At 46.0% G+C, this 22,701-nt stretch overlaps 1 protein-coding gene across 1 annotated transcript in view; it reads left to right on the plus strand.

Moving 5' to 3' along the window:
• Positions 1 to 16,130: 16,130 nt before the first annotated feature.
• Positions 16,131 to 22,701, plus strand: part of LOC308264316 (transmembrane emp24 domain-containing protein 11) — a gene marked incomplete at both ends in the record, with an annotated part of 35,780 nt that continues 29,209 nt past the window's right edge. The window contains one exon of the mRNA XM_080697487.1: positions 16,131 to 16,248. Coding sequence (XP_080553613.1) covers positions 16,131 to 16,248 — 118 coding nt within the window. The remainder of the gene's footprint in view (positions 16,249 to 22,701) is intronic.

Raw genomic sequence — 22,701 nt, forward strand, 5'->3', positions numbered from 1 at the left:
ATCGGCTGTGGTCACGGGCCTTGCTCTGCGCACCGCACAGGGGAGAGGCTCTGCCGGCTGTGAGCAGGTGACTACAGAGACCTGAGCCCAAGGGCCCCAACCTCAAAGATGCCCCTGGTGTTAGTCAGCAATCTGTCACTGCGACTTGGTCTGGCAGACCTACTGTTTTGGGGCTGGTGGGAAGGTGGCACAGCCCAGCAAGAAATGCACAGTGGAGCAAGTCATTTACTTCACGGCTGGGAAAGAAGACAGGCTGGGCTGGGTCCTCTACCCTCCAAGGGCATGCCCCAGTGACCTCCTCTAGCCCTCCAAGGGCATGCCCCATGGACCTCCTCTACCCCTACAAGAACATGCCCCATGGACTTCCTCTACCCCTCCAAGGGGATGTCCCAGTGACTTCCTCTACCCTCCAAGGGCATGCCCCAGTGACCTCCTCTACTCTCCAAGGGCATGCCCCATGGACCTCCTCTACCCCTCCAAGGGGATGCCCCATGGACCTCCCCTACCCTCCTAGGGCATGCCCCATGGACCTCCTCTACCCTCCAAGGGCATGCCCCAGTGACCTCCTCTACTCTCCAAGGGCATGCCCCAGTGACCTCCTCTACCCTCAAAGGGCATGCCCCATGGACCTCCTCTACCCCTCCAAGGACATGCCCCATGGACCTCCTCTACCCTTCCAAGGGGATGCCCCAGTGACCTCCTCTACCCCTTCAAGAGCATGCCCCAGTGACCTCCTCTACCCCTCCTAGGGCATGCCCCAGTGACCTCCTCTACTCTCCAAGGGCATGCCCCAGTGACCTCCTCTACCCTCCAAGGGCATGCCCCATGGACCTCCTCTACCCCTCCAAGGGCATGCCCCAGTGACTTCCTCTACCCTCCAAGGGCATGCCCCAGTGATCTCCTCTACCCTCCAAGGGCATGCCCCGGTGACCTCTTCTACCCTCCAAGGGCATGCCCCGGTGACTTCCTCTACCCTCCAAGGGCATGCCCCAGTGACCTCCTCTACCCTCCAAGGGCATGCCCCGGTGACCTCTTCTACCCTCCAAGGGCATGCCCCAGTGACCTCCTCTACCCTCAAAGGGCATGCCCCAGTGACCTCCTCTACCCCTTCAAGGACATGCCCTGGTGACCTCCTCTACATCTCCAAGGGCATGTCCCGGTGACCTCCTCTATCCTCCAAGGGCAAGCCCCAGTGACCTCCTCTACCCCTTCAAGGGCATGCCCCATGGACCTCCTCTCCCCCTCAGGGGCATTCCCCAGTGACCTCCTCAACCTCCAAGAGCATGCCCCAGTGACCTCCTCTACCCTCAAAGGGCATGCCCCAGTGACCTCCTCTACCCCTCCAAGGACATGCCCCGGTGACCTCCTCTACATCTCCAAGGGCATGCCCCGGTGACCTCCTCTATCCTCCAAGGGCAAGCCCCAGTGACCTCCTCTACCCCTTCAAGGGCATGCCCCATGGACCTCCTCTCCCCCTCAGGGGCATTCCCCAGTGACCTCCTCACCCTCCAAGGGCATGCCCCAGTGACCTCCTCTACCCTCAAAGGGCATGCCCCAGTGACCTCCTCACAGGACCTGCCTCTTAAAGGCTCCACCTACCTCCCAGTAGTGCCCCTCTGGGGAACACAAATCCAACATATGGGCCTTGGGGGACTTCCAGATCCAAGCCATGGCAAACCTCAAGGGCTTGTAGTGACCTGCTTTGAGGGTTCTCATGGCTCAAGGGCTCAGGACCACTCCTCCCGGGGGATATCAGAGCCCCCTCACACCTGGGCCTGGGGCAGGCCACAGTGTGGGGTAGAGGCACTAAAGAGATAGCTTCTCCCAGCCCCCCCACCACCTTGGATATAGGGGTCCTTCTTCCTCCTAGGGGACCCTGGTAGGCTACTTTTATATCTGGCTAAGACCTTCTATCCATGATGCTTCCTGAATAAAACCCCAGGCCACCTCCCACCACTTGGCATACTTGAAAATTCTGGACATACACATGCTCACAGGGTCCTTAATTCTGAGGTAACCGTGGAGATTTGAGATGCCTTGGTTAAAAGTCCTTCCTAAACTTTCCTGGACTGGTAATGTTCAGGAAGGAGGACGCAAGCCTGTCCAGAGGATGTTCCGTGTCCCAGGACTCAAGCATCCCAGGAATGTGTTCTCACAATCAAACCCACCACACACAGAGTACATAGTTGTTATGCTCTCAGCTGTGGAGCCAGCAAACTCCAAGCCAGAACCGCCAGCCACTGGCATTAGGATTATCAGGCCCAGAATGTCAGGAGAACCAACCAGACCAGGAGCTCAGGACCCGAAGCAGACCACAGAAAGGTGCTGAGATGGACTTAAACCTGAACCACGGATTGTGAGAGCAGACTCACAAACCATGTGCTGCTACAGGGCTGCAAAGTCCCAGGGAACACTGAGGGCTGAGACCTGCAGGCTCCTCCCCCCCCCAGGGGTATGGAGCTGAGTGGGCCACAATAAGACTGAGTAAGAGCAAGAGAAGGACAGGAAAGGGAGGACAGGCCTCTGCAATCATCCAAGAAACCAGAGCCACCTGTGCAGGTGTAAGAGAGGGAGGTTCTGAGTCTGATTTACAACCAGGCAATGCAGGTCTTACAGACCTGAGCTGGACGTGCCTCCAGAGATATCTAAGTCTTTCCCAGTCAGCTTGAGGAAAGGAAGGGATGAGCGAGGACAGAGCTACACCTGAGGATGCTCTGCAGGGTGTGTGGCCCTGTCACACACTGAACAGCCCAGGGTAGTTGAGCTCTTGCCACTGGGAAAGGTGGGTTCTGAAGGCCGCTGAGCTGGGCCGGTGCCCATGCTGAGCAAGGCTTCAAAGCCAGCAGCGCATACAGGGAATATGGGAATGTCCACAGGATGCTCTCCCAACTCCCTGAGGCAGCCCCTGGCCCCACAACCAAACGCAAGCAAAGAGTACAAACACAGAAACCATCCAGTGATGAGAGTCACTGACACTGATAGAGAGAAAGGCAGCAGAACCCCAGCACCCATCCCAGACACCCATGATCACAGATAGCAAGAGGGCGGGATAACAGAAACAACCACTGGCAAGGGGCAATTAAGAACAGACAGTTTTGGAAAGGAAATGACAAAGGCTGGACTCCAGAGCTAGCTAGGTAGGCGTCACCAGGGAGAAAACCAAAGAACTGCAAGAGGCAGCTGAAGACATGGCCCGGGAAGCAGCACAAAGACAAGGGACACTGAAAAGAGACACGGAGGATGAAGCGCACTTCCAAGATGATTTAAAACTGAGACTCCAAAGGAGATGATGGGAGAGCGGAGAAGACATATTTAGAGAAAGCAGAGCAGAAGGCGCAGAGCTGGATAAAATCAAAGGTGTCTCCAGAAACAGAAAGCACACTATACCCCAGGCTGGCCGACACAGCATACAGGACTACTAAGCGCCAAGCACACAGAGACCTTCGGAGGCCCAGCTGGAAGGGACAGGACTCTGCCCAGTGACAGCAGCTCCTCGACAGTGGCCAAGGCAGTCAGAAGGCTTCCAAGCGAGACTTCCCAAACGTTGCGAAGTTGACTGTCAACCAGCACCTGTGAACTCAGAAATATTCTTTTCAGAATGAGGGCAAAACACATTTGCAGAATGACAAAACTTAATACCAAAAGAAGTACACTGAGGGAGCTTCTAAAGGGTATTTTGGTATGGAGGAAAACTGTCCATAAGGATGGCCCGAGATGCTTTTTAAAATCTCAGTAACAAAAACAAATTCCCTAAGAATGAAGGAAAAACAACAGCAAAGTCTGGGAAGCCGAAAAGCAGTACTAAAGTGACAACTGACTGACGGAGTCTGAAGAGACAAATCCTAAGGTAGAAGTTTAGGTTCATAAATTGGAAGAACCAGGCAAATTTTAACTGCAGAATCTTGACAAGCTTAGAGAACTGGCAGCTCCACATACTAACATTTACTACAGAGTCTATAGCTCTATGTGAATTCGTCACTGGATAATGCTGAACTCATAAAATGACTTCACTGGTCCCTTCTCTTTGGAGACCACAAAACTGAAACTCAGTTTTCCTTAAATGTTTTATGGAACATTTTATAGAATTTACCAGTGAGAGCACAGGGCCTTGAGTTTTCTTTGTGGAAGGAGTTGTAATTACAAATACAATTTCTCTACTAGATAAGTGAATATTCAGAGGTGGAGAGAGAGAGAGAGAGAGAGAGTGTGTGTGTGTGTGTGTGTGTGTGTGTATGCACGCGCGTGTGAAGATTTTGGTAATCTGTGCTCCAAAGACTGCTGATTTTATCTAAATTTCAAAAAATGGTGCTGGGAAAACCAGAAATCTATATGAAGAAGAATGAAACAGATCCCTATCTGTCACCCTGCACAAAAGTCAACTCCAAGTGGACCACACACCTAGAAATTAGACCAGAAACTTTGAAAGTACTAAAAGAAAACATACGGACCAACCCTCCAACATATAGGCAGCGGCAGAAACTTCCTTAATAAGACCCCTAAAGCTCAAAAAAATAAAACCAAGAATCAATAGATGGGATGGGCATCAAATTTAAAAACTTCTGCACAGCAAAGGAAACAATCAAGGGGGTGGATAGATAGCCTACAAGATGTAAGAACATCTTTGCCAGCTACTTCAACAAATCCAATATCTAGAATTATAAAGAACTTGAAAAACTTAAAAGACAAAAGCCCCAAGAAAAACAAACAAAAACATCCAACCAATTAATGGGCAACTGAGTGAAATGGATACTTCTCAAAAGAAGAAATACAGCTGGGGTGGGCGTGGTGGCACACGCTTGTAATCCAGGAGGATCACGCAGGTTTGAAGCCAGCCTCGCTGGCTTAAGAGACCCTGTTTCCAAATAAAGTATAAAAATAGGTCTGGGAGTGTAGCCCGGAGGTAGAAGGGTTTCCAGGAACCCCAGTACCACCAAAGAAAAAAGAAATACAGCTGGGTGTGTTGGCTCATGCCTGTAATCCCAGTACTTGAAAGGTTGAGGCAGGAGGATCACAGGTTTGAGGCCAGCCTCAGCAACACAGCAAGGCCTTCAGCAACTTAGTGAGATGCTGCTTCAAAATAAAAATAAGGAGGGCTGGGGATGTAGCTCAGAGTAGAACATCTATGAGTTCAATCCCTGGAACATAGTGGGTTGGAAGGGGGGAGAAAGAAAGACAAATAGCCAACACATAGGAAAAAAATGCTTACTATCTTTAGCAATCAGGGAAATGCAAATTAAAACTACATCAAGAATGCAAAAAAGAGTTGGGTGTGGCGGTATACACCTGTAATTCCAATATTTAGCAGGTTGAGACAAGAGGATGGCAGGTTCAAGGCTAGAGTGTGATAACTTAGGAAGACCCTGTTCAAAATAAAAAATGAAAGGCTTGGAGTGTAGCTTAGAAGTAGAATGCTTCTGGGTTCAATTCTCAGTACCAGGGGAAAAAAAGTGGTGCATGCTTGTAATCTCAGTACTTGGGAGGCTGGCACAGGAGGACTGCAGGTTCAAGGCCAGCCTCAGAAACTTAGCAAGGTCCTCCACAACAGTGAGATCCTGTTTCAAAAATAAAAAATAAGTTGGGCGTGGTGGCACATGCTTGTAATCCCAGTACTTGGGAGGCTGAGACAGGAGGATCGCACAGGTTCAAAGTCAGCCTCAGTTACTTAGTGAGGCTCTCAGCAACTTAGTAAGACCCTGTTTCCAAATAAAATATAAAATAAGTCTGGGAGTGTAGCCCGGAAGTAGAAAGCCTCTGGGTTCCATCCCCTGTACCCCCCCACATAAATAAATAAATATTAAAAAGGGCTGGGTGTAGCTCAGAGATAGAATGTCTCTGAGTTCAATCCTCAGTAAAACAAATAAAGTAAAATAAAGGTATACATTTTCCTTTAAGCATGCTTAAGCTACATACTACATATAACGTATATCTGCATTGCAGTTCAGTTAAAATATTTCCTGCTTTCCCTTCTTTTTAGATGTGTTGTTTAGCCGGGCGTGGTGGCGCACGCTTGTGATCCCAGCATTCAGGAGGCTGAGACCTGGAGGATCGCGGTTCGCAGACAGCCTGAGCTACTTAGTGAGGCCCTCTGCAACTCAGTGAGACCCGGTTTCAAAATAAAGAATTAAAAAAAAAAATAGGGCAGGGGGTGTAGCTCAGAGGTCAAATGCCCCTAAGTTCCATCCTCAGACCTGCAAAAAAAAAAAAAAAAAGATGAAAAAGATGTGTGTTTATTTAAAGATATGTTTATTTGCAGATATTTGGAGTTTTTCAATTTTTTTGCAGTACTTAGGAATAAAGCCAAGGGTATTCTACCTCTGAGCTACACCCCAGCTCTATTTTTTAGTCTTTATTTTGAGACAAGGTCTAAGTTGCAAAGGGCCTCACTAATAGCTGAAGGTGGTTGCAAATCTGAGATCCTCCTGTCTCAGCCTCCCAAGTGCTGGGGGTACAAGCCCGTGCCACCAACCCTGGCTTCAATTAATTATGACCAGAAACATAGTCTGCATGATTTCAACCCTTTTGTACTTACTGAAACTATTTTATAGAACATGACAAGGACTATCTTGGCAAACAGTCAATGTGTTCTGGAAAGATTACACATTCCACCATGCTGAGGTGCGTGCTCTGCAAACGTGGTTGAGCCAGGTGGGGTAGAATCGGTTGCTGGTGTGGTCCAAGTTTTCTCTGCCCTTACTCATTTCCCTTATTTGTTTTGATACTGACAGAGAAGCGCTGGTATCTCCAGCTATAATTGTAACCTGTCTCTTTCTCCTCCAGTTCTGGCACTTTCTGCTCCATGGATTTGGAAGGATTAACGCCAGGTGCATATGCATGTAATTCAGGGCTGCTTATATGATTAACTTATCTCCAGTGATGCTTTCCGCATGGAAGGCCACTGTGTCTGACATTAAGACAGCCACTCTCCTTGGAGTAGAATCTGTGTGGTATAGGCATGCCTTGTTTTTATTGTGCCTTGCTTTATTGCCCATTGCAATAAAAAAAAACCCTGCATCAAGCTAGTCTATTGGTGCTACGATTCCAACACTGTGCTCCCCCAGTGCCCCTGTGTCACTTCTTGGCAGTTCTCCCAATATTTCATGCCTTTTTGTTATTATTTTGTCTGTTATGATGATCTGTGATCAGTGTTCTTCAATGTTACTATTGTAATTGTTTTGGGATGCCACAGTTTGTGCCCAAATAAGGTGGGAAACTTAATCCATAAATGTTTTATATATTCTGACATCTCTCTCCCTATCCTCAGGCCTCCTTATTCCTTAAGACTCAAAAGTATTGAGTTAAAACAGTCAATAACCCCACAGTGGCCACCAAAGTGTCCAAGAGACTGGAAAGGTCACACATCTCTTACTCTAAAATCAGAAGCCAGCATGCCTGTAACCCTAGTACTTGGGAGGCTGACAGGAGGATAGCAGGTTCAAAGCCAGCCTCAGCAAGGTCCTTAGCAACTTAGCGAGACCCTATTTCAAAACGAAAAATAAAATAGGGCTTGGGATGTAGCTCAGAGGTAGAATGCTCCTGGGTTCCATTCCCAGTACCCCCCCCCCCACACACATATTGAAGCTGAGATAGGCTCAATCTAAGCCTCTTGTACCAGGCAGTTAGCAAAGCTGTGAATGCAAAGGAAAAGTTATCAAGGGAAACGAAAGTGCTATTCCTTCCTTCAACACATAAATGATTAAAAATAGCCTTATTGCTTATATGAGAAAAAATATTGCTCGGATCATGCCGAAGCCTGATCCAGACCCAGGCTCTCACTTGCTTCAATTCTGCAAAGGCTGGAAGGTGAGAAAACTGCAGAAGAGAGTTTGGAGCTAGCTTAGGTTGGTTCAGGAGGCTAAAAAAAGCTGGTTCCATAACATGGAAGTGCAGCAGTGTGTTACCTCTAGGAAACTCCCTTCACAGTAAAGACATGCACAGACTAGACACCGAAAGTGAAGGGCTAGAAACATGCTATGCCAAGCAAAAAGAAACCAAAACCAAGAAAAACTGGGTGTGGCGCATACCTTTGTAATCCCAGTTACTTAGTAGGCTAAAGAAGGAGACTGAAAGTTCAAGGTCAGCCTGGGCAATTTAGTAAGACCCTGACTGAAAATTAAAAACGAAAAGGGTTGGGTTTTTAGTTCAGCAGTAGAGTACCCCTAGATTTAATCCACATTACCAAATAAAAGTGATAGAAAACAAGCAAGGGCAGCTCCACTTATAACAGGTAAAATAGGCTTTAAAAGCTGTAAGACTGAATGAAGAATGCCACTAGACAAGGACAAGGAGATCACTTCAGTAAGATACGACAACTGTAACTAGAGCGCCCAATTTTATGAGGTAAACATAAGATCCAAAAGGAGAGAAAGACTCATGTACAGTTACAGGGTCTTCAACACCCACTTTATCAATGGACAGGTCATCCTGGCCAACAAAGAGCAAAGTTAGATTATACCACAGACCAAATGGACCTAACAGACATTTACAGAATATTTCATTCTTCTCTTCAGCACACGAAATGTTCTCCAGGATAGAACATATGTGTCCCTACAAATTTAATAAACTTGAAATCATAGCGTGTATCTTCTGATTATAATGAAAAACTAGATATCACCAAGAGAAAGTTCAGTAATTGTACAAATATATGAAGATTAAGGAACATTCTCTTAAACAACCGATGGGTTAATGAAATAGCAAAAGGTAAACTTAACAATTTCTTGAAACAAGGATCCAGGTGTGGCGGCACATACCTGTAACACCAGTACTTGGGAGAAAGACAGGAGAATTGCAGGTTCAAGATCAGCCTCAACAACTTAGAGAGAATCCAGCAACCTATTGAGACACAGTTTTTTAAAAAGAAGGGGGGATTGGGTAGTATAGCTCAGAGATAGAAACAAAACATTTTTTTTCTTTTTTTCTTTTTTTTGTGGGTCTGGGATTGGACCTCCAAGCTATACCCCCTGCCCTATTTTTTTTTTTTATTCTTTATTTGGAAACCGGGTCTCACTGACTTGCAGAGGGCCTCACTAAGTGGCTGAGGCTGTCCGTGAATTACTATCCCCTGGTCTCAACCTCCCGAATGCTGGGATTACAAGCGTGCACCACCATGCCCAGCATAAAAATTTTTTCTTGAAACAAATGAAAACACAAAATACCAAAACCTAAGGGAAATGGAAAAAGCAGTGATGAGTGACGTTTAGAGCAGTAAGTGCCTGGACAAAAAAAAGACTTCAAATGAACAACTACTGATGCAACTTGAGGCATGAGAAAAGCAGAAAACCAACCAAAACTTAGGAGAAGGAAAGGAAGAATGAACAAAAGAGCACAAATAAGTGAAATAGAGGCTTAAAAGAAGAATACAAAAGGTCAATGAAACTAAGAGCTGGTGTTTTTTTTTTTTAAATTGACAAACCTTTAGTTAAACCACCTAAGAAAAATAGAGGGGAGACTAAAATAAATAAAATCAGAAATGATAAGGAGACATTATAACTGATATCACAGAAATACAAATGATCATTAGAAACTATCATGAACAACTATATGACAACAAATTGGAAAACCTGTAAGGAATAGATACATTTTCTGGACATGTATTTACTGCCAAAATTAAATCAAGAAGACACAGAAAACAGACCAGTAACAGATAACAAGACTGACAAAGGTTAACAAAAAAAAGTACAGAATCAGATGTCTTTACTCTTGAGCTTACCAGACTTTTATTTTATTTTATTTTATTTGTGGTACTGGGGATGGAACCCAGGGGCCCTCAACCTCTGGGCTACACTCCCAGACCTATTTTATATTTTATTTGGAAACAGGGTCTCTTAAGCCAGCTGAGGCTGGCTTCGAACCTGCATGATCCTCCCGTCTCAGCGGGATTACAAGCATGTGCCACCACGCCCGGCTCTTACCAGTCTTTTAAAGAACTAATGCCAATTCTTCTCACTATTCCAAAGTACAGAAAGGGAAGTAACTCTTCCAAATTCATTTTATGAGGCCAGTATTAAACTGACATCCAAATCAGACAAGGACACAATAAATAAAACTAAAGACCAATAAACCTAGTAAATGTAGATATGAAAATTCTCGATAAAATACTAAAAAACTGAAAGCAACATTGCATAAAAATGATTACTATACACCATGATCAAGTAGAATTTATTCCAGGGATGCAAGAATGATTCAACATAAGCAAATCAGTAAGAGTAATACGTCATATTAAAATAATGAAGTATAAAAACCGTATGATCAAGCCAGGCGTGGTAGTGCATGCTTGTAATCTCAGCATTTGGGAGGCTGAGACAGGAGGATTGTGGTTCACGGACAGCCTCAGCTACTTAGTGAGACCCCTTGCAGCTCAGTGAGACCCGGTTTCAAAATAAAGAATAAAAAATAGGGCAGGCGGTGTAGCTCAGAGGTCGAATGCCCCTGGGTTCCATCTCCAGACCCGCAAAAAAAAAAAAAAAAAAAAAAAAAGAAATAACAAAAACAAAAAACCCTCACACATGATCATCTAGATGTAGAAAAAGCACTTAATAAAATTTAACACTCCATCACAAAACTAAAACAAAATAGGTATAGAAGTAATCTATCTTGACACAAAAAGCACAATATTTGAGAAACTCATAGCCTATACCATACTGAATAAAGAAATCATTTCCTGTAAGATCAAGAACAAGACAAGCCACTTTTTTGTTATTGTTGTTGGTGATGGTACAGGGGCATTCTATCTCTGAACTACACCTCCAGCTCTTTTTTGTTCTTTCTCTTTGGAAACAAGTCCCAATAGGTTGCTGAGGCAGATCTTGAACCTGGGATCCTCCTCTCTCAGCCTCCTAAGTACTAGGATTACAGGCATGTGCAACCACGCCCCAGCTAGGATGTCTACTTTTACCATCCTTATTTAACATAATATTGAAAGTCTTAGTCAAAGCAATAAGGCAAGAAAAAGATATAAGGAATACAAATAAAAAAGATGGAGGTCAATTATCACTTCTGTAGATGGATGATATATACAAACAAACCTCAAGACTCCATAAAAAAACCATTAGAGCTCTTAAACAAATTCAAAAGTTTACAGAACAGAAAATTGACATTAGTAGCTTTTTATGCATTAGTAATGAAATTAATGAGTAAAAAAAAAAAAGTAGTCCTATTCACAATGGTTACCAAAAAACCCCAACAACTTGGAAACAAATTTAACCAAGGAAGTAAATGACCTCTAAATGAAAAAATTAGAAAACACTGATAAAAGAAATTGAAGAGGAAACAAAAACAATAAAAAGACATCCCATGTTCATGGATTAAAAGGATGTCACAATGTCCATACTACCCAAAGCAATCTGAAGGTTCAGTAAAATTCCTATAATAATCTCAATTATGTTCTTAACTAAAATAGTAAAAACAGTCCTAAATTTTGTATTGGAAATATCCTAGATAGCCAAAGCAATCCTGAGCAAAAAGAAAAAGCTGGAAGTATTTTAATACATTTCAAAATCTACTACAAAAAAGTAACCAAAACAGCATAGTATTGGTATAAAAACAGGCACAAAGACTAACAGAGCATTGAATCCAGAAATAAGTCTACATACTTATACCATCTGGTGTCTGTCAGTCCATCCATCTGTCCTTTTCTCTCTCTCTCTCTCTCCCTCTCTATCTCTTCCTCCCTCCCTGAGGAAAGTCACTTCAATAAATGGCATGGGGAAAATGAAATATTTATGTACAGAAGAAATAAACTAGATCTCTATTTCTCACCATATACAAAAATACTCAAAATGGATCAAAGACATAGATGTAAGACCCAAAACTATGAAGTTACTAGAACTAGTAACCTAGTTCTTGGGACCCTGCAGCTGGAACAGGAGGTGGAACCCCAGAAGCCAGGGTTCGGGCAGCCTTCAGGTGTCAGCAAGAGGACCAGATGTCAAGGGGCAGACTCCAGATGTTGTGAGAAGCCCAGCATTACATAAACGCCCTCACTTCCTCTCTGTGGCGTGACTCTGCTGACCCATAGCACCCCCCGCCCAATATCGAATATCGGTCTACAGACCTCAACCGGGAGCCATAGACAATTTAATAAAAAGGGGCCTGGTATCACACTCCTTTGGTGTATTTTGCTTCCTTTGCAACCCCTGACTCAATTTCAACATTAAAACAATGACATGTTTGTGGGGCGTGGTGGCGCACGCTTGTAATCCCCACACTTGGGAGGCAGAGACAGAAGGATTGCACAAGTTTGAAGCCAGCCTCGCTGGCTTAAGAGACCCTGTTTCCAAATAAAATATAAAATAGGTCTGGGAGTATAGCCCAGAGGTAGAAGGGTTCCATCCCCAGTACCACCAAAACAAAAAACAAACAAACAAATAAAAAAACCAATAACATGATCTCACTTATATGTGGAAGCTAAAACATTGATCTTAAAGAAGTAGAGAGTAGCCAGGCGTGGTGGCACACACTTGTAATCCCAGCATTCGGGAGGCTGAGACCAGAGGATCGTGGTTTGCGGGCAGCCACAGCTACTTAGTGAGACCCTCCACAACTTAATGAGACACTATCTCAAAATAAAGAATAAAAAATAGGGCAGGGGATGTAGCTCGGAGGTCGAATGCCCCTGGGTTCCATTCCCAGACCCAGGGAAAAAAATAAAGAAGTAGAGAGTAAAATAGTAATTTAACAGAACCTGGGGAGGGCTGTGGGAGGAAGGACAGAGAGAGAATGATGAATGGATACACAAAGATACCAGTATGCAGCTGAATAAGAGTAATGACTTATTTTTTCAGTACTGGGTAGTCATTCTACCTCCAAGTTACACCTTCAGTTGAATTTTTTTATTCTTTCTTTCTTTACTTTTTTTTTTTTTTTTGCAGGTCTGGGGATAGAACCCAGGGGGCATTCGACCTTTGAGCTACAACCCTTGCCCTACTTTTTACTCTTTATTTGGAAACAGGGTCTCACTAAGGAGGGTCTCACTTAGGAGGGCCTAAGTAGCTGAGGCTGTCCGCAAACTGCGATCCTCTGGTCTCAGCCTTCCAAATGCTGGGATTACAGGCATGTGCCACCAAGACTGGCCTATTCTTTATTTTGAAACAGAGTCTCCCTAAATTGCTGAGGGCCTAAGTAGCTGAGGCTGGCCACGAACCTGCAATCCTCCTGTGTTAGCCTCCCATGTACTGGGATTACAAGCATGCGCCACCACACCCAACCTAGGAGGAATGACTTTTTAATGTTTAGTAGCACAGTAGGTAACAATGGTTGATAACAATAATTGAATATTTCAAAATAGCTAGAAAACATTTGGAATGTTTCCAACACAAAGAAATGAAATATGTCTGAGTAACAGATATGCCAATTACCCTGATGTGCTCATTACATATTTTTTCACGTACTGAAACTTTCCAGTGTGCCCTATAAGCATGTATGATTGTTATGTGTCAAAAACAAAGTAAAAGTAGCTGAGCATGGTGGTGCATACTTGTAATCCCGGCATTTGGGAGGCTGAGACAGGAGGATTGTGGTTCGGGGACAACGTCAGTTACCTAGTGAGGCCCTTTGCAACTCAGTGAGACCCTGTTTCAAAATAAAGAATAAAACATAGGGCAGGGGGTGTAGCTCAGAGTTAGAATGCCCCTGGATTCCATCCCCAGTACCACAAAAAAGAAAAAATATGTTAAAGTAAAAAATAATGACTGTTGGGAGGCTGAGACCTGAGGATCGCAGTTCGTGGACAGCCTCAGCTACTTGGTGAGGCCCTCCGCAACTCAGTGAGACCCTGTTTCAAAATAAAGAATAAAAAACTGGGCAGGGGGTGTAGGTTGGAGGTCAAATGCCTCTGGGTTCCATCCCCAGACCGGCAGAAAAAAAAATGATTGGAACATTAAGTATATAACAACCTGTATATTATAATAAAACTTTAAAGAAACCCCACTGGTTACTGCAGGACATTTTTAGGGCATTACTGTATTATTTTGAAACTTGATAATTTAAGAAAAGGACTGAGCATATAGCCTGCCTCTCCTGTACAAAGTCTTTTTCAAGGCAATCATCTAGTTGGTGAGAGAAATATTTTTTTTTACATGAACTATTAAGGAAATAATGAATAAAGGGAAAAGCATGAATGAATGTTAAAAGCCATCACATAGAGGCTGAGAGGCCCTGACAATGGTGGAGTCAGGCTGACACCCCTCAGCCAGGTGCAGACTTTGATCACTTAAAAGTCCTCTATTCCTCCTGGCCTCTGTGGAGAGGCAACAGAAAGCACATCCCTGCTACTGAGCCTGAGTCTTTAGCTCCACATGCCAGTGTAGACTGCAAGAAGGACAGGCAGCCCTCATCACTCTATGTAGCGTGAGGAGCAGAGTGGCAGTGCTCAGAAATACCTCCTGACCTCCAGCATCAGAAGTGAAGGGACCTGAGCCTCAGGAGACCCTGTGCACACTACAGTATGTGCTGAATCAAAAACCACCTGAGGGCCAGGCGTGGTGCGTGCCTGTAGTCCCAGTGCTTGGGAGCTGAGACAGGAAAATGGCAGGTTCAAGGTCAGCCTGCAGAACTTTAGCAAGAGCCTGTATCAGTATAAAACATAAAGCTGGTTGGTAGCACATGCTTATGCATGCTTATAATCCCAGCTTTCAGGAGGTTGAGACAGGAGGATTGAGGTTCCTGACAGCTTTAGCTATGTAGTGAGGTATTTGGTAACTTAGTGAGACTCTGTTTCAAAATAAAGAATAAAAGCACGATTGTAATCCCTGTGCTTGGGAGGCTGAGACAGGAGGATCACACAGGTTCGAAGCCAGCCTCAGCTACTTAGTGAGGCTCTCAGCAACTAGGTGAGACCATGTTTCCAAATAAAGTAAAAAATAGGTCTGGGAGTATAGCCCGGAGGTAGAAACCCCCTGAGCTCCACCCCCAGCACTAAACACACACACACACAAAAGAAAAGAAATAAAAAAAAGAATAAATAATAGGGCTAGAGGTGTTGCTTGGAGGTACAATGGTTCTGGGTTCCATCCCCAGTACCACAAATAAATAAATAAAAATAAAAAATAAAATAGGAGTGGGGGTGTATGTAGCTCAGAAGTAGGCCACTCCTGGGTTCAACCCCAGTGTGACACACAGAGTGAGTCTTATCCAGGGTAAGGCCTCAGTTAAAATTGTGGCTCTCAACCAGGTGTGGTAGTGCACACCTGTAATCTCAGTACTTGGAAGGCTAAGACAGAAGGACCACAGGTTTGAGGCCAGCCTCAACAACTTAGTGAAACCCTGTATCAAAATAAAGCATTACTGCCAGGGGTGGTGGCACACGCTTGTAATCCCCACGCTTGGGAGGCAGAGACAGGAAGATTGCGCAGGTTCAAAGCCAGCCTTAGCTGGCTTAAGAGACCCTGTTTCCAAATAAAAATATAGAAATAGGTGTGGGAGTGTAGCCCGGAGGTAGAAGGGTTTCCAGGAACCCCAGTACCACACACACAAAAAAAAGCATTAAAAAATAGGGCTGGGGGTAGAGCTCAGAGGTAGATGCCCCTGGGTTCAATACGCAGCAGTGCAAAATCAAACAGACAAAACAAACGAACAACAAAAAATGGTCTCTTGTCTCTCACCTTCTCTCACCCAGAACAGCTGCACTTCAGCAATGTGTTCCTCCCTCCTGCGCACACCTTCCTGTGTCCGTCTCTCCTATTCCCTCCCATTTCTCATCCTCCAGGACAGCAACTTTTCTCCTTCCTCCAACTTCCTGCCAAGCAGTGGGACAACCAGGAAACAGCTGTCCCGGTGGTCACAGAGGCCCACTCCGGGTTCCAGTGTGGCCCGCGCACTCAGCCCTCAGGCGCCCGCTAGCACTCTCCCTGGGCTGACCCTGCCTTCCATCCCATCAGAACACTCCAAGATCCTTAAAAAGCAGATCAGAAGAAAATCTCATGCCGTCACACTTGGAAAGGTGCCATGGTCCAGATATCTTATCTTGGTCCTGGGATTTGCTGCAATTACCTGCCTTGAGCACCATGTGTCACTTCTCACAAAAATCAATTTTACAAAATTACCCAATGAAATACAAGCAAACAGTAAGCAGCTTCTCTTGCAATAGATGTTTCAAAGAAAGTACTGCCAGGGGTGGCTAAAGCAACAGAGACGCAATGTTGGCACTTCTTTTATTCTTTAGTTTTTCCCTTTCTTCTGCTTTTTATTTCCATGTAGGGGAGCGAGAGGAGAAATGTATAATAGAAGACATTCCAAGCGACACATGGATAACAGGTAGGTGAAATGGACTCGCCTGAAGGTTGGCTCCGGATGTCATTTTGGGTATTATGCTAATCTCTTCAAGTAAGTGTAATGCTGTATGGTTTTCTCTTGATAGTGTATCAAGTTATGAAAATAGCCTGAAGAGTGAGTGACTTGTGTAATTAATAAAACAGGAAGACAGGATCTGACACCACAAATTCTAAGCTTTTCCAGTTGTCAGGTTTCCTTAAGTGCAAGACTCTGGGAAGTCATGGTGGTGCACATCTGTAATCCCAGCACTTAGGAGGCCCAGACAGGATTGCAGGTTTGGGGACAATTTCAGCAAAGTACCCAGATTCTCGGTAACCTAGTAAGACTGTTTCAAAACAAAAAATAAAATAGGGTTGGGGGGTGTACTTTGGAGGTAGAATGCTCCTGCATTCAACTCCCAGTACCAAAAAAAAAAAAAAAAAGACTCTCCATTGCCATTTAAAATGCTAGTTGTGGCTGAACACGCAAAACAGATCAGAGGTCTTTAGATCTGCCCACTCAAACAGGACACATAGCACCAGTCCATGTGCTGTCTGAACCCCGGCCTCTTGGAGCCCTACAGCGCCCACGGGGAGGAGGCCCTGGGGAAGGAATGCCAGTGCAGATCCAAGACTGCTCGCCAAGTGACCTGCTCATAAAACCTGCCATCACCACGGTGATTTCTGCACATTTCCTCCCATGCTGCAAGCACATTCTCATACAGGTGAGACTGAGCCACCTCCTGAGAAAGAAGTACGCACCCATGAGTTTCAGAACTGTATGAGAAAATCCAGCCTGGCTAACATTCAAGTCAGACTTAACATCAAATTCTCTGATTTCAGTGCAAAAAAATAGAATTTAAGTATAGTGGTATTTTTCTCTCTTTTTATTTTTAATTTTAATTTTTTGCAGTACTAGGGATGGGACCCAAGGGCATTCTACCTCTCAGCTACACCCCCCAGCCCTATTTTTTATTCTTTATTTTGTTTTTTGTTTGTTTGTTTGTTTTTGTGGTACTGGGGACTGAACCCAAGGGCATTCTACCTCTGAGCTACACCCCTAGTCCTTATTATTATTATTTTTTTTGGTGGTGGTACTGGGGGTGGAACCCAGAGGCTTTCTACCTCTGGGCTATACTCCTAGACCTATTTTATTATATATATTTATTTGGAAACAGGGTTTCACTAAGTTGCTGAGAGCCTCACTAAGTTGCTGAAGCTGGCTTCGAACCTGTGCAATCTTCCTGTCTCAGCCTCCCAAGTGTGCGCCACCATGCCCGGCTTATTCTTTATTTTGAAACAGGTTTCACTGAGTTGCAAAGGGCCTAAGTATTGAGGTTGTCCATGAACCACAATCCTCCTGTCTCAGACTCCTGAATGCTGGGATTACAAGCGTGCGCCACCACGCCTGGCTCTGGTGTAATTTTCATAGTCTGGTTTTGTATCTTCACGTCCCGCCCTATCTTACATTGAACACTTGAAATCTTCCAGCGCACCCTGGTCTTTGTGTTTCAGTGTTCTATTCCAAAGAGAGTCAAATGAATGCAGCAAGTGTGTGCAGGTACAGTGAGAAGTGTGGGGCAGAGGTGGGGGAGAGTCTGGGGTGAGCAGAAGGGAAAGACAGGGAGGAACCTGAGTGGTGCTAGACCTCCCCCTGCTGTTGTGCTCCCTGCAGGAAGAAGCCCTGAGACCCTGGATGGTGGACAAGGCCGCTGGGTCCAGACCCTAGACCCGCCCCTCGAGGGCAAGCTCTTCAACCTCTCTGATGATGACGGGGAAGGTGGCGCCTGTCCCTGGGCCGTGAGGCTGTTAACATCTGGAGCCTGTACTACTGCACAGAGAGCTCCAAGTTCCTGCTCAGTGTGGTCCTGAGCAGGCAGCAGCCTCCTTGCTGAAAACCAGCGCCCCTGGACATTTTTCTAGTAACCTGTGAATTTTTCAACTTGCATTTCAAGGCACAAAGGAAGAATAGGAGGGACAGGGTGGCCTGTCCACCCTGCCTGCTGGCCTATGGCCACCAGCTAGACAGACCTGGCCCAGTCACATCAGTGGAGTGCTTCAGCCACTGGAGGCATCTGAGTCAGGAAACTAGACAGTGTCCTGACGGCCGCAGCCCTGGGGCTCCCACTATGGCCAGCTCCTCAATCCCAGAGCCAAGAGTCTCATTGAGGCCTCCATCTCCCCTCCCTCCAGGCCTCCTCTGTGCTCCCACTCTGCAGTTATGGAGATCGAGAGCCCAGTCTTTTGTTTTCTTACTTTTTGTTCTGTTTTGAAACAAGGTCTAGGTTGCTGAGGCTGGCCTGGAACCTGTGACCCTCCTGCCTCAGCCTCCCAAGTATGCGCCACCATGCCCAGCTAGCCCAGCCTCCCAAGTATGCGCCACCATGCCCAGCTAGCCCAGCCTCCCAAGTATGCGCCACCATGCCCAGCTAGCCCAGCCTCCCAAGTATGCGCCACCATGCCCAGCTAGCCCAGCCTCCCAAGTATGCGCCACCATGCCCAGCTAGCCCAGCCTTTTAAAATCTACTGAAACCAAAAGAAAAATTTGAAAGCACCTCAGGTCGCAAATTTTCATTTTTCTATCAGAGGGGACATAAGGCCCTAGAGTCTCAGAAGCACAGACTGTGGTATGGGAAGCTGTCTTGTGGGTCGAGGAGGAGCCTTCCGTGCTCGTGCCTGCATGGAGCTTCGCCCTCTGTGGCAGCACGGCCCAGCGCTGTCCAGAGGGCAGGCCAAGTTGTACTTAGTCACCACGTGCCCCGCTCTGTTTCTCACCTGCATAAGTCTCAACTTTGAAGTCAGTCTTCCTTTCTAGGCTCACTAAACCCACTCTGGGGCAGCTCAGCAGGCACAGAGCAGGCCAGGTGAGGCAGACCTTGGGCAGCAGGAAAGGGCACAACCCAAGAAGGGAGCATTTGTCTGCTGACCATGACACAGGCAAGAAACACCCCAGACGGGCTGCTAGGAGGAGACCCAGAGCACGAGCTGTAGAGTCAGAGGCAGAGGAATGGAAGGAAAAATGGGGGCATAAACGAATAAAGGACTATTTATTAATTGAATATAAAAAAGCTGAGGACACATTTTAGGTATATTAAATTAGGAGAGAAACAAAATCAAACTTACCATATCAATTAATCAAAAAACCACAAGAAAGGCTTGGTCCAAATAGGACACAAACTAAAATAAGGCCATTTTCTCTGTACTGAAATGGCAAGGGGCTAGCTCTGGAGAGTACTGGGCAGAGACTTCTCCCTTGGCTGCTCTGGCTGATTGGGCTTTGGGCCCTGTGCCAGGGCCACAGAGACTGAGGGCAGGAGGACATCCTGGGCTTCCTCAGTTCTGCGTGACTTACCAATATGGTCATTTGATCTGTATCCGCATGGACACCAGCTAAACGGCATATTGGGACAGAATGGGCATGTTGAAGGCATGGCCTCTTGTCTACCCAGCCTTGTATTCCCAAAGCCTCTGCGTTGGAGTGAGTGCACCTGAACAAAGCTGAGCCGGCAGGCCGTAGGAGAAAGCTATGGTTTTCAAGACTTCCAACCATGCTGAGATGAATCCTCTGGCTGGGGTTTTGTTTTGTTTTGTTTTGTGTGTGTGTGTGTGTGTGTGGTACTGGGGTTCCTGGAAGCCCTTCTACCTCTGGGCTACACGCTCAGACCGATTTTATATATATTTTTAATTTGAAAACAGAGTTTCTTAAGCCAGCACAGCTGGCTTCAAACCTGCGTGATCCTCGTGTCTCTGTCTCCCAAGCGTGTCCCACCACATCCGGCTCTGGCTGGGTTTTAATTACCATCATGCACTGGGATGTGGGTTCATCCAACTTCCTAATTTAATTCAAAGGTATAACACAAAGTCTATGAAGTCCATTTCTGTGATTTTCAGTGTTTCTGAGCCCTACCCCCTTCTGTTCCTAACAACAATAAAGAAGACAGCAGGGTGTGCTGGTGCACTCCTGTAACCCTAGTACTTGAGAGGCAAGACAGGAGGATCAAAGTTTGAGGTCAGCTTCGTAACTTAACAAGGCCCTGAGTAATTTAGGGAGCTTTTGTTTCAAAATAATAAAAAAAAAAGTTAAGGGTGTGGCTCAGAGGTAGAATGCCCCTGGGTTTAGTTCCCAGTCACAAAAAAACCTCCAAAAGACTTACAGTGTGGCACAGCCCGCTCTCCGAAGGCCCGAGTCCGTCCTGGTGCTCACAGACTTACGGCAGTGTGGCACAGCCCGCTCTCCGAAGGCCCGAGTCCGTCCTGGTGCTCACAGACTTACAGTGTGGCACAGCCCGCTCTCTGAAGGCCCGAGTCCGTCCTGGCTGTCCTGGCGCTCAGTCTCCTTGCCCAGGCCTGGACGAGCTGGTCCCTGACTGCCGACTCCCCTCCTCTTGAGCCGCTTCTGCTCCTTCCCTCGCTCCCTCTCCCCTCATCTTTATTCTGCAAGTACCTGCTGACCATCTACCAGCCGCTGTCCTGGATCCCACGGATTCACAACTGAGACAAGAGGGCCTTCATGCACTGTACTTTTGTAGAGAGAAGCAGACAAACTGATGAGTGGGTGAGTGGCAGAGCCTCTGCTGTCAGTGCAGTGGAATGTCAAAGCACGAGGGCCCGGGAGTTACCGCCTGGCCACCGCTCTCCAGAGCTGACACGGAGCTGAACAATGGACTTCGTCCATCAAAGCCTTCACTGTTCTTGTCATCTGAGCAAACATTATGAGGCATGCTTTAAAAATAGACTGAGTGACTAAAATCGAAAAGGTAACACAAGCAATAGAAAGTGGGCTCAGTGCATACCTGGAATCCCAGTACTGAGGAGGCTGGGACAGGAGGCTCGCAGGTTCACAGCCAGCCTTAGAAACTTAGCAAGGCCCACAGCAATTCAGTGAGACCCTGTTTCAAAATAAAAAGTAAAATAGGGCTGGGGGTGTAACTCAGAGACAGAATGCCCCTGAGTTCAATCCTTAGTACTGCACACACACCAAAAAAAAGAAAAAAGAAAAGCAAGAGAGAGAGTGAGAGAGAGAGACACGGGAGGGGGGACAAAGAGAGGTGCAGAGATGATTCAACAGGAATCTCTTTTTTTAAAATTTACTTTTGGTTGGGCGTGGTGGCGCACGCTTGTAATCCCAGCACTTGGGAGGCGGAGACAGGAGAATTGCACAGGTTCAAAGCCAGCCTCAGCTACTTAGTGAGGCTCTCGGCAACTTAGTGAGACCTTGTTTCCAAATAAAGTATAAAATAGGTCTGGGAGGATAGCCCAGAGGTGGAAAAGCCCCTGGGTTCCACCCCCAGTGAAACGGGGGTTTCTCCTAAGCACCCAAGATGAAACAGGGGGGGTTCTTGAGAAGAAACCTGGCGTTTCATCAAAGATGAAACAGAGTTTCTTGAGAAGAAACTCGGCGTTTCCTTACCGGATTCTTGTCTGCAGCAAGCGAAGAATGACACCCGCAACCACAGGAAGGGGAGTAAAAAGGTATATTGGAAGCAGCAGGGAATAGGGAAACGTGGCCAAACACCCCAAAGGGGCTGTCAGAACTCTGAAGTCCAGCAGCTGCCTTCAGGACAATACTTGAGGGTATCCCAAGCCAAATGCCTTCAGTTGCAAGCTGCTTTCTCCCAGAGTCCACGCGATCTGCCAGAAAAGAAGTGCACGTCACCCCTAGGGGCCTTGGTCGGCCTTGATGTCCAGCAGAGGCCTTCAGGTCACTACCCGAGTGTAGCCCGGGCCAAATGCCTTCATTGCACTCTGCCTTCTCTCAAGGCTAATACGACCTGCAAGAGAGAGAGAAAAGCTCCCCAAAGGGGAGAGGTTCCCAAAGAAGGAAATTCTATCTTGGTGGCTGCGCTAGGGGTTTATATATGTCTGCATGTCCTCTGTTGGTTGTGGTGAGTTTGGGATTCTGGGAATTCTGGGAAGCAGCTCTCAGAATTTGCATAGGGTATTTGCATGTCCTTTGAAGGGTCTCCTTTCAGTAGAAGTATCAGACTTGCTCCAATGATGTCTCCTGGGTTTGTTGATTAGTAAACAGATGGTTTTATGAAGCTTTGTTCATTCTTATCTCTGAGCCTTGGAAGTTAGTATTCCTTGCCTCTCAGGAAATTAACTTTTTTTCTACGAGGCCTCTTCCCTATCTGCCTATTTCCTTTCTATCTCCTCACCAATACCACAAAACAAACAAACAAAAATTTACTTTTGGCTGGGCATGGTTGCGCACACTTGTAACTCCAGTATTTGAGAGGCTGAGACAGGAGGGTCACTGGTTTGTGGCCAGCCTCAGTTACTTAGTGAGACCTTGTTTCAAAATTTAAAAAATAGGGCTGTAGCTCAGAGGTTGAATGTTCCTAGGTTCCAATCCCAGTACCACACACACAAAATTATTTTTATGGTACTGGGTACTGAGAATTGAACACAGGGGACTTCTACTTCTGAAATAGACCCCTATTCTTATTTTATTTTA

Source organism: Muscardinus avellanarius (assembly GCF_963383645.1).
Source record: "Muscardinus avellanarius genome assembly, chromosome: 6".
NCBI lineage: Eukaryota > Metazoa > Chordata > Mammalia > Rodentia > Gliridae > Muscardinus > Muscardinus avellanarius.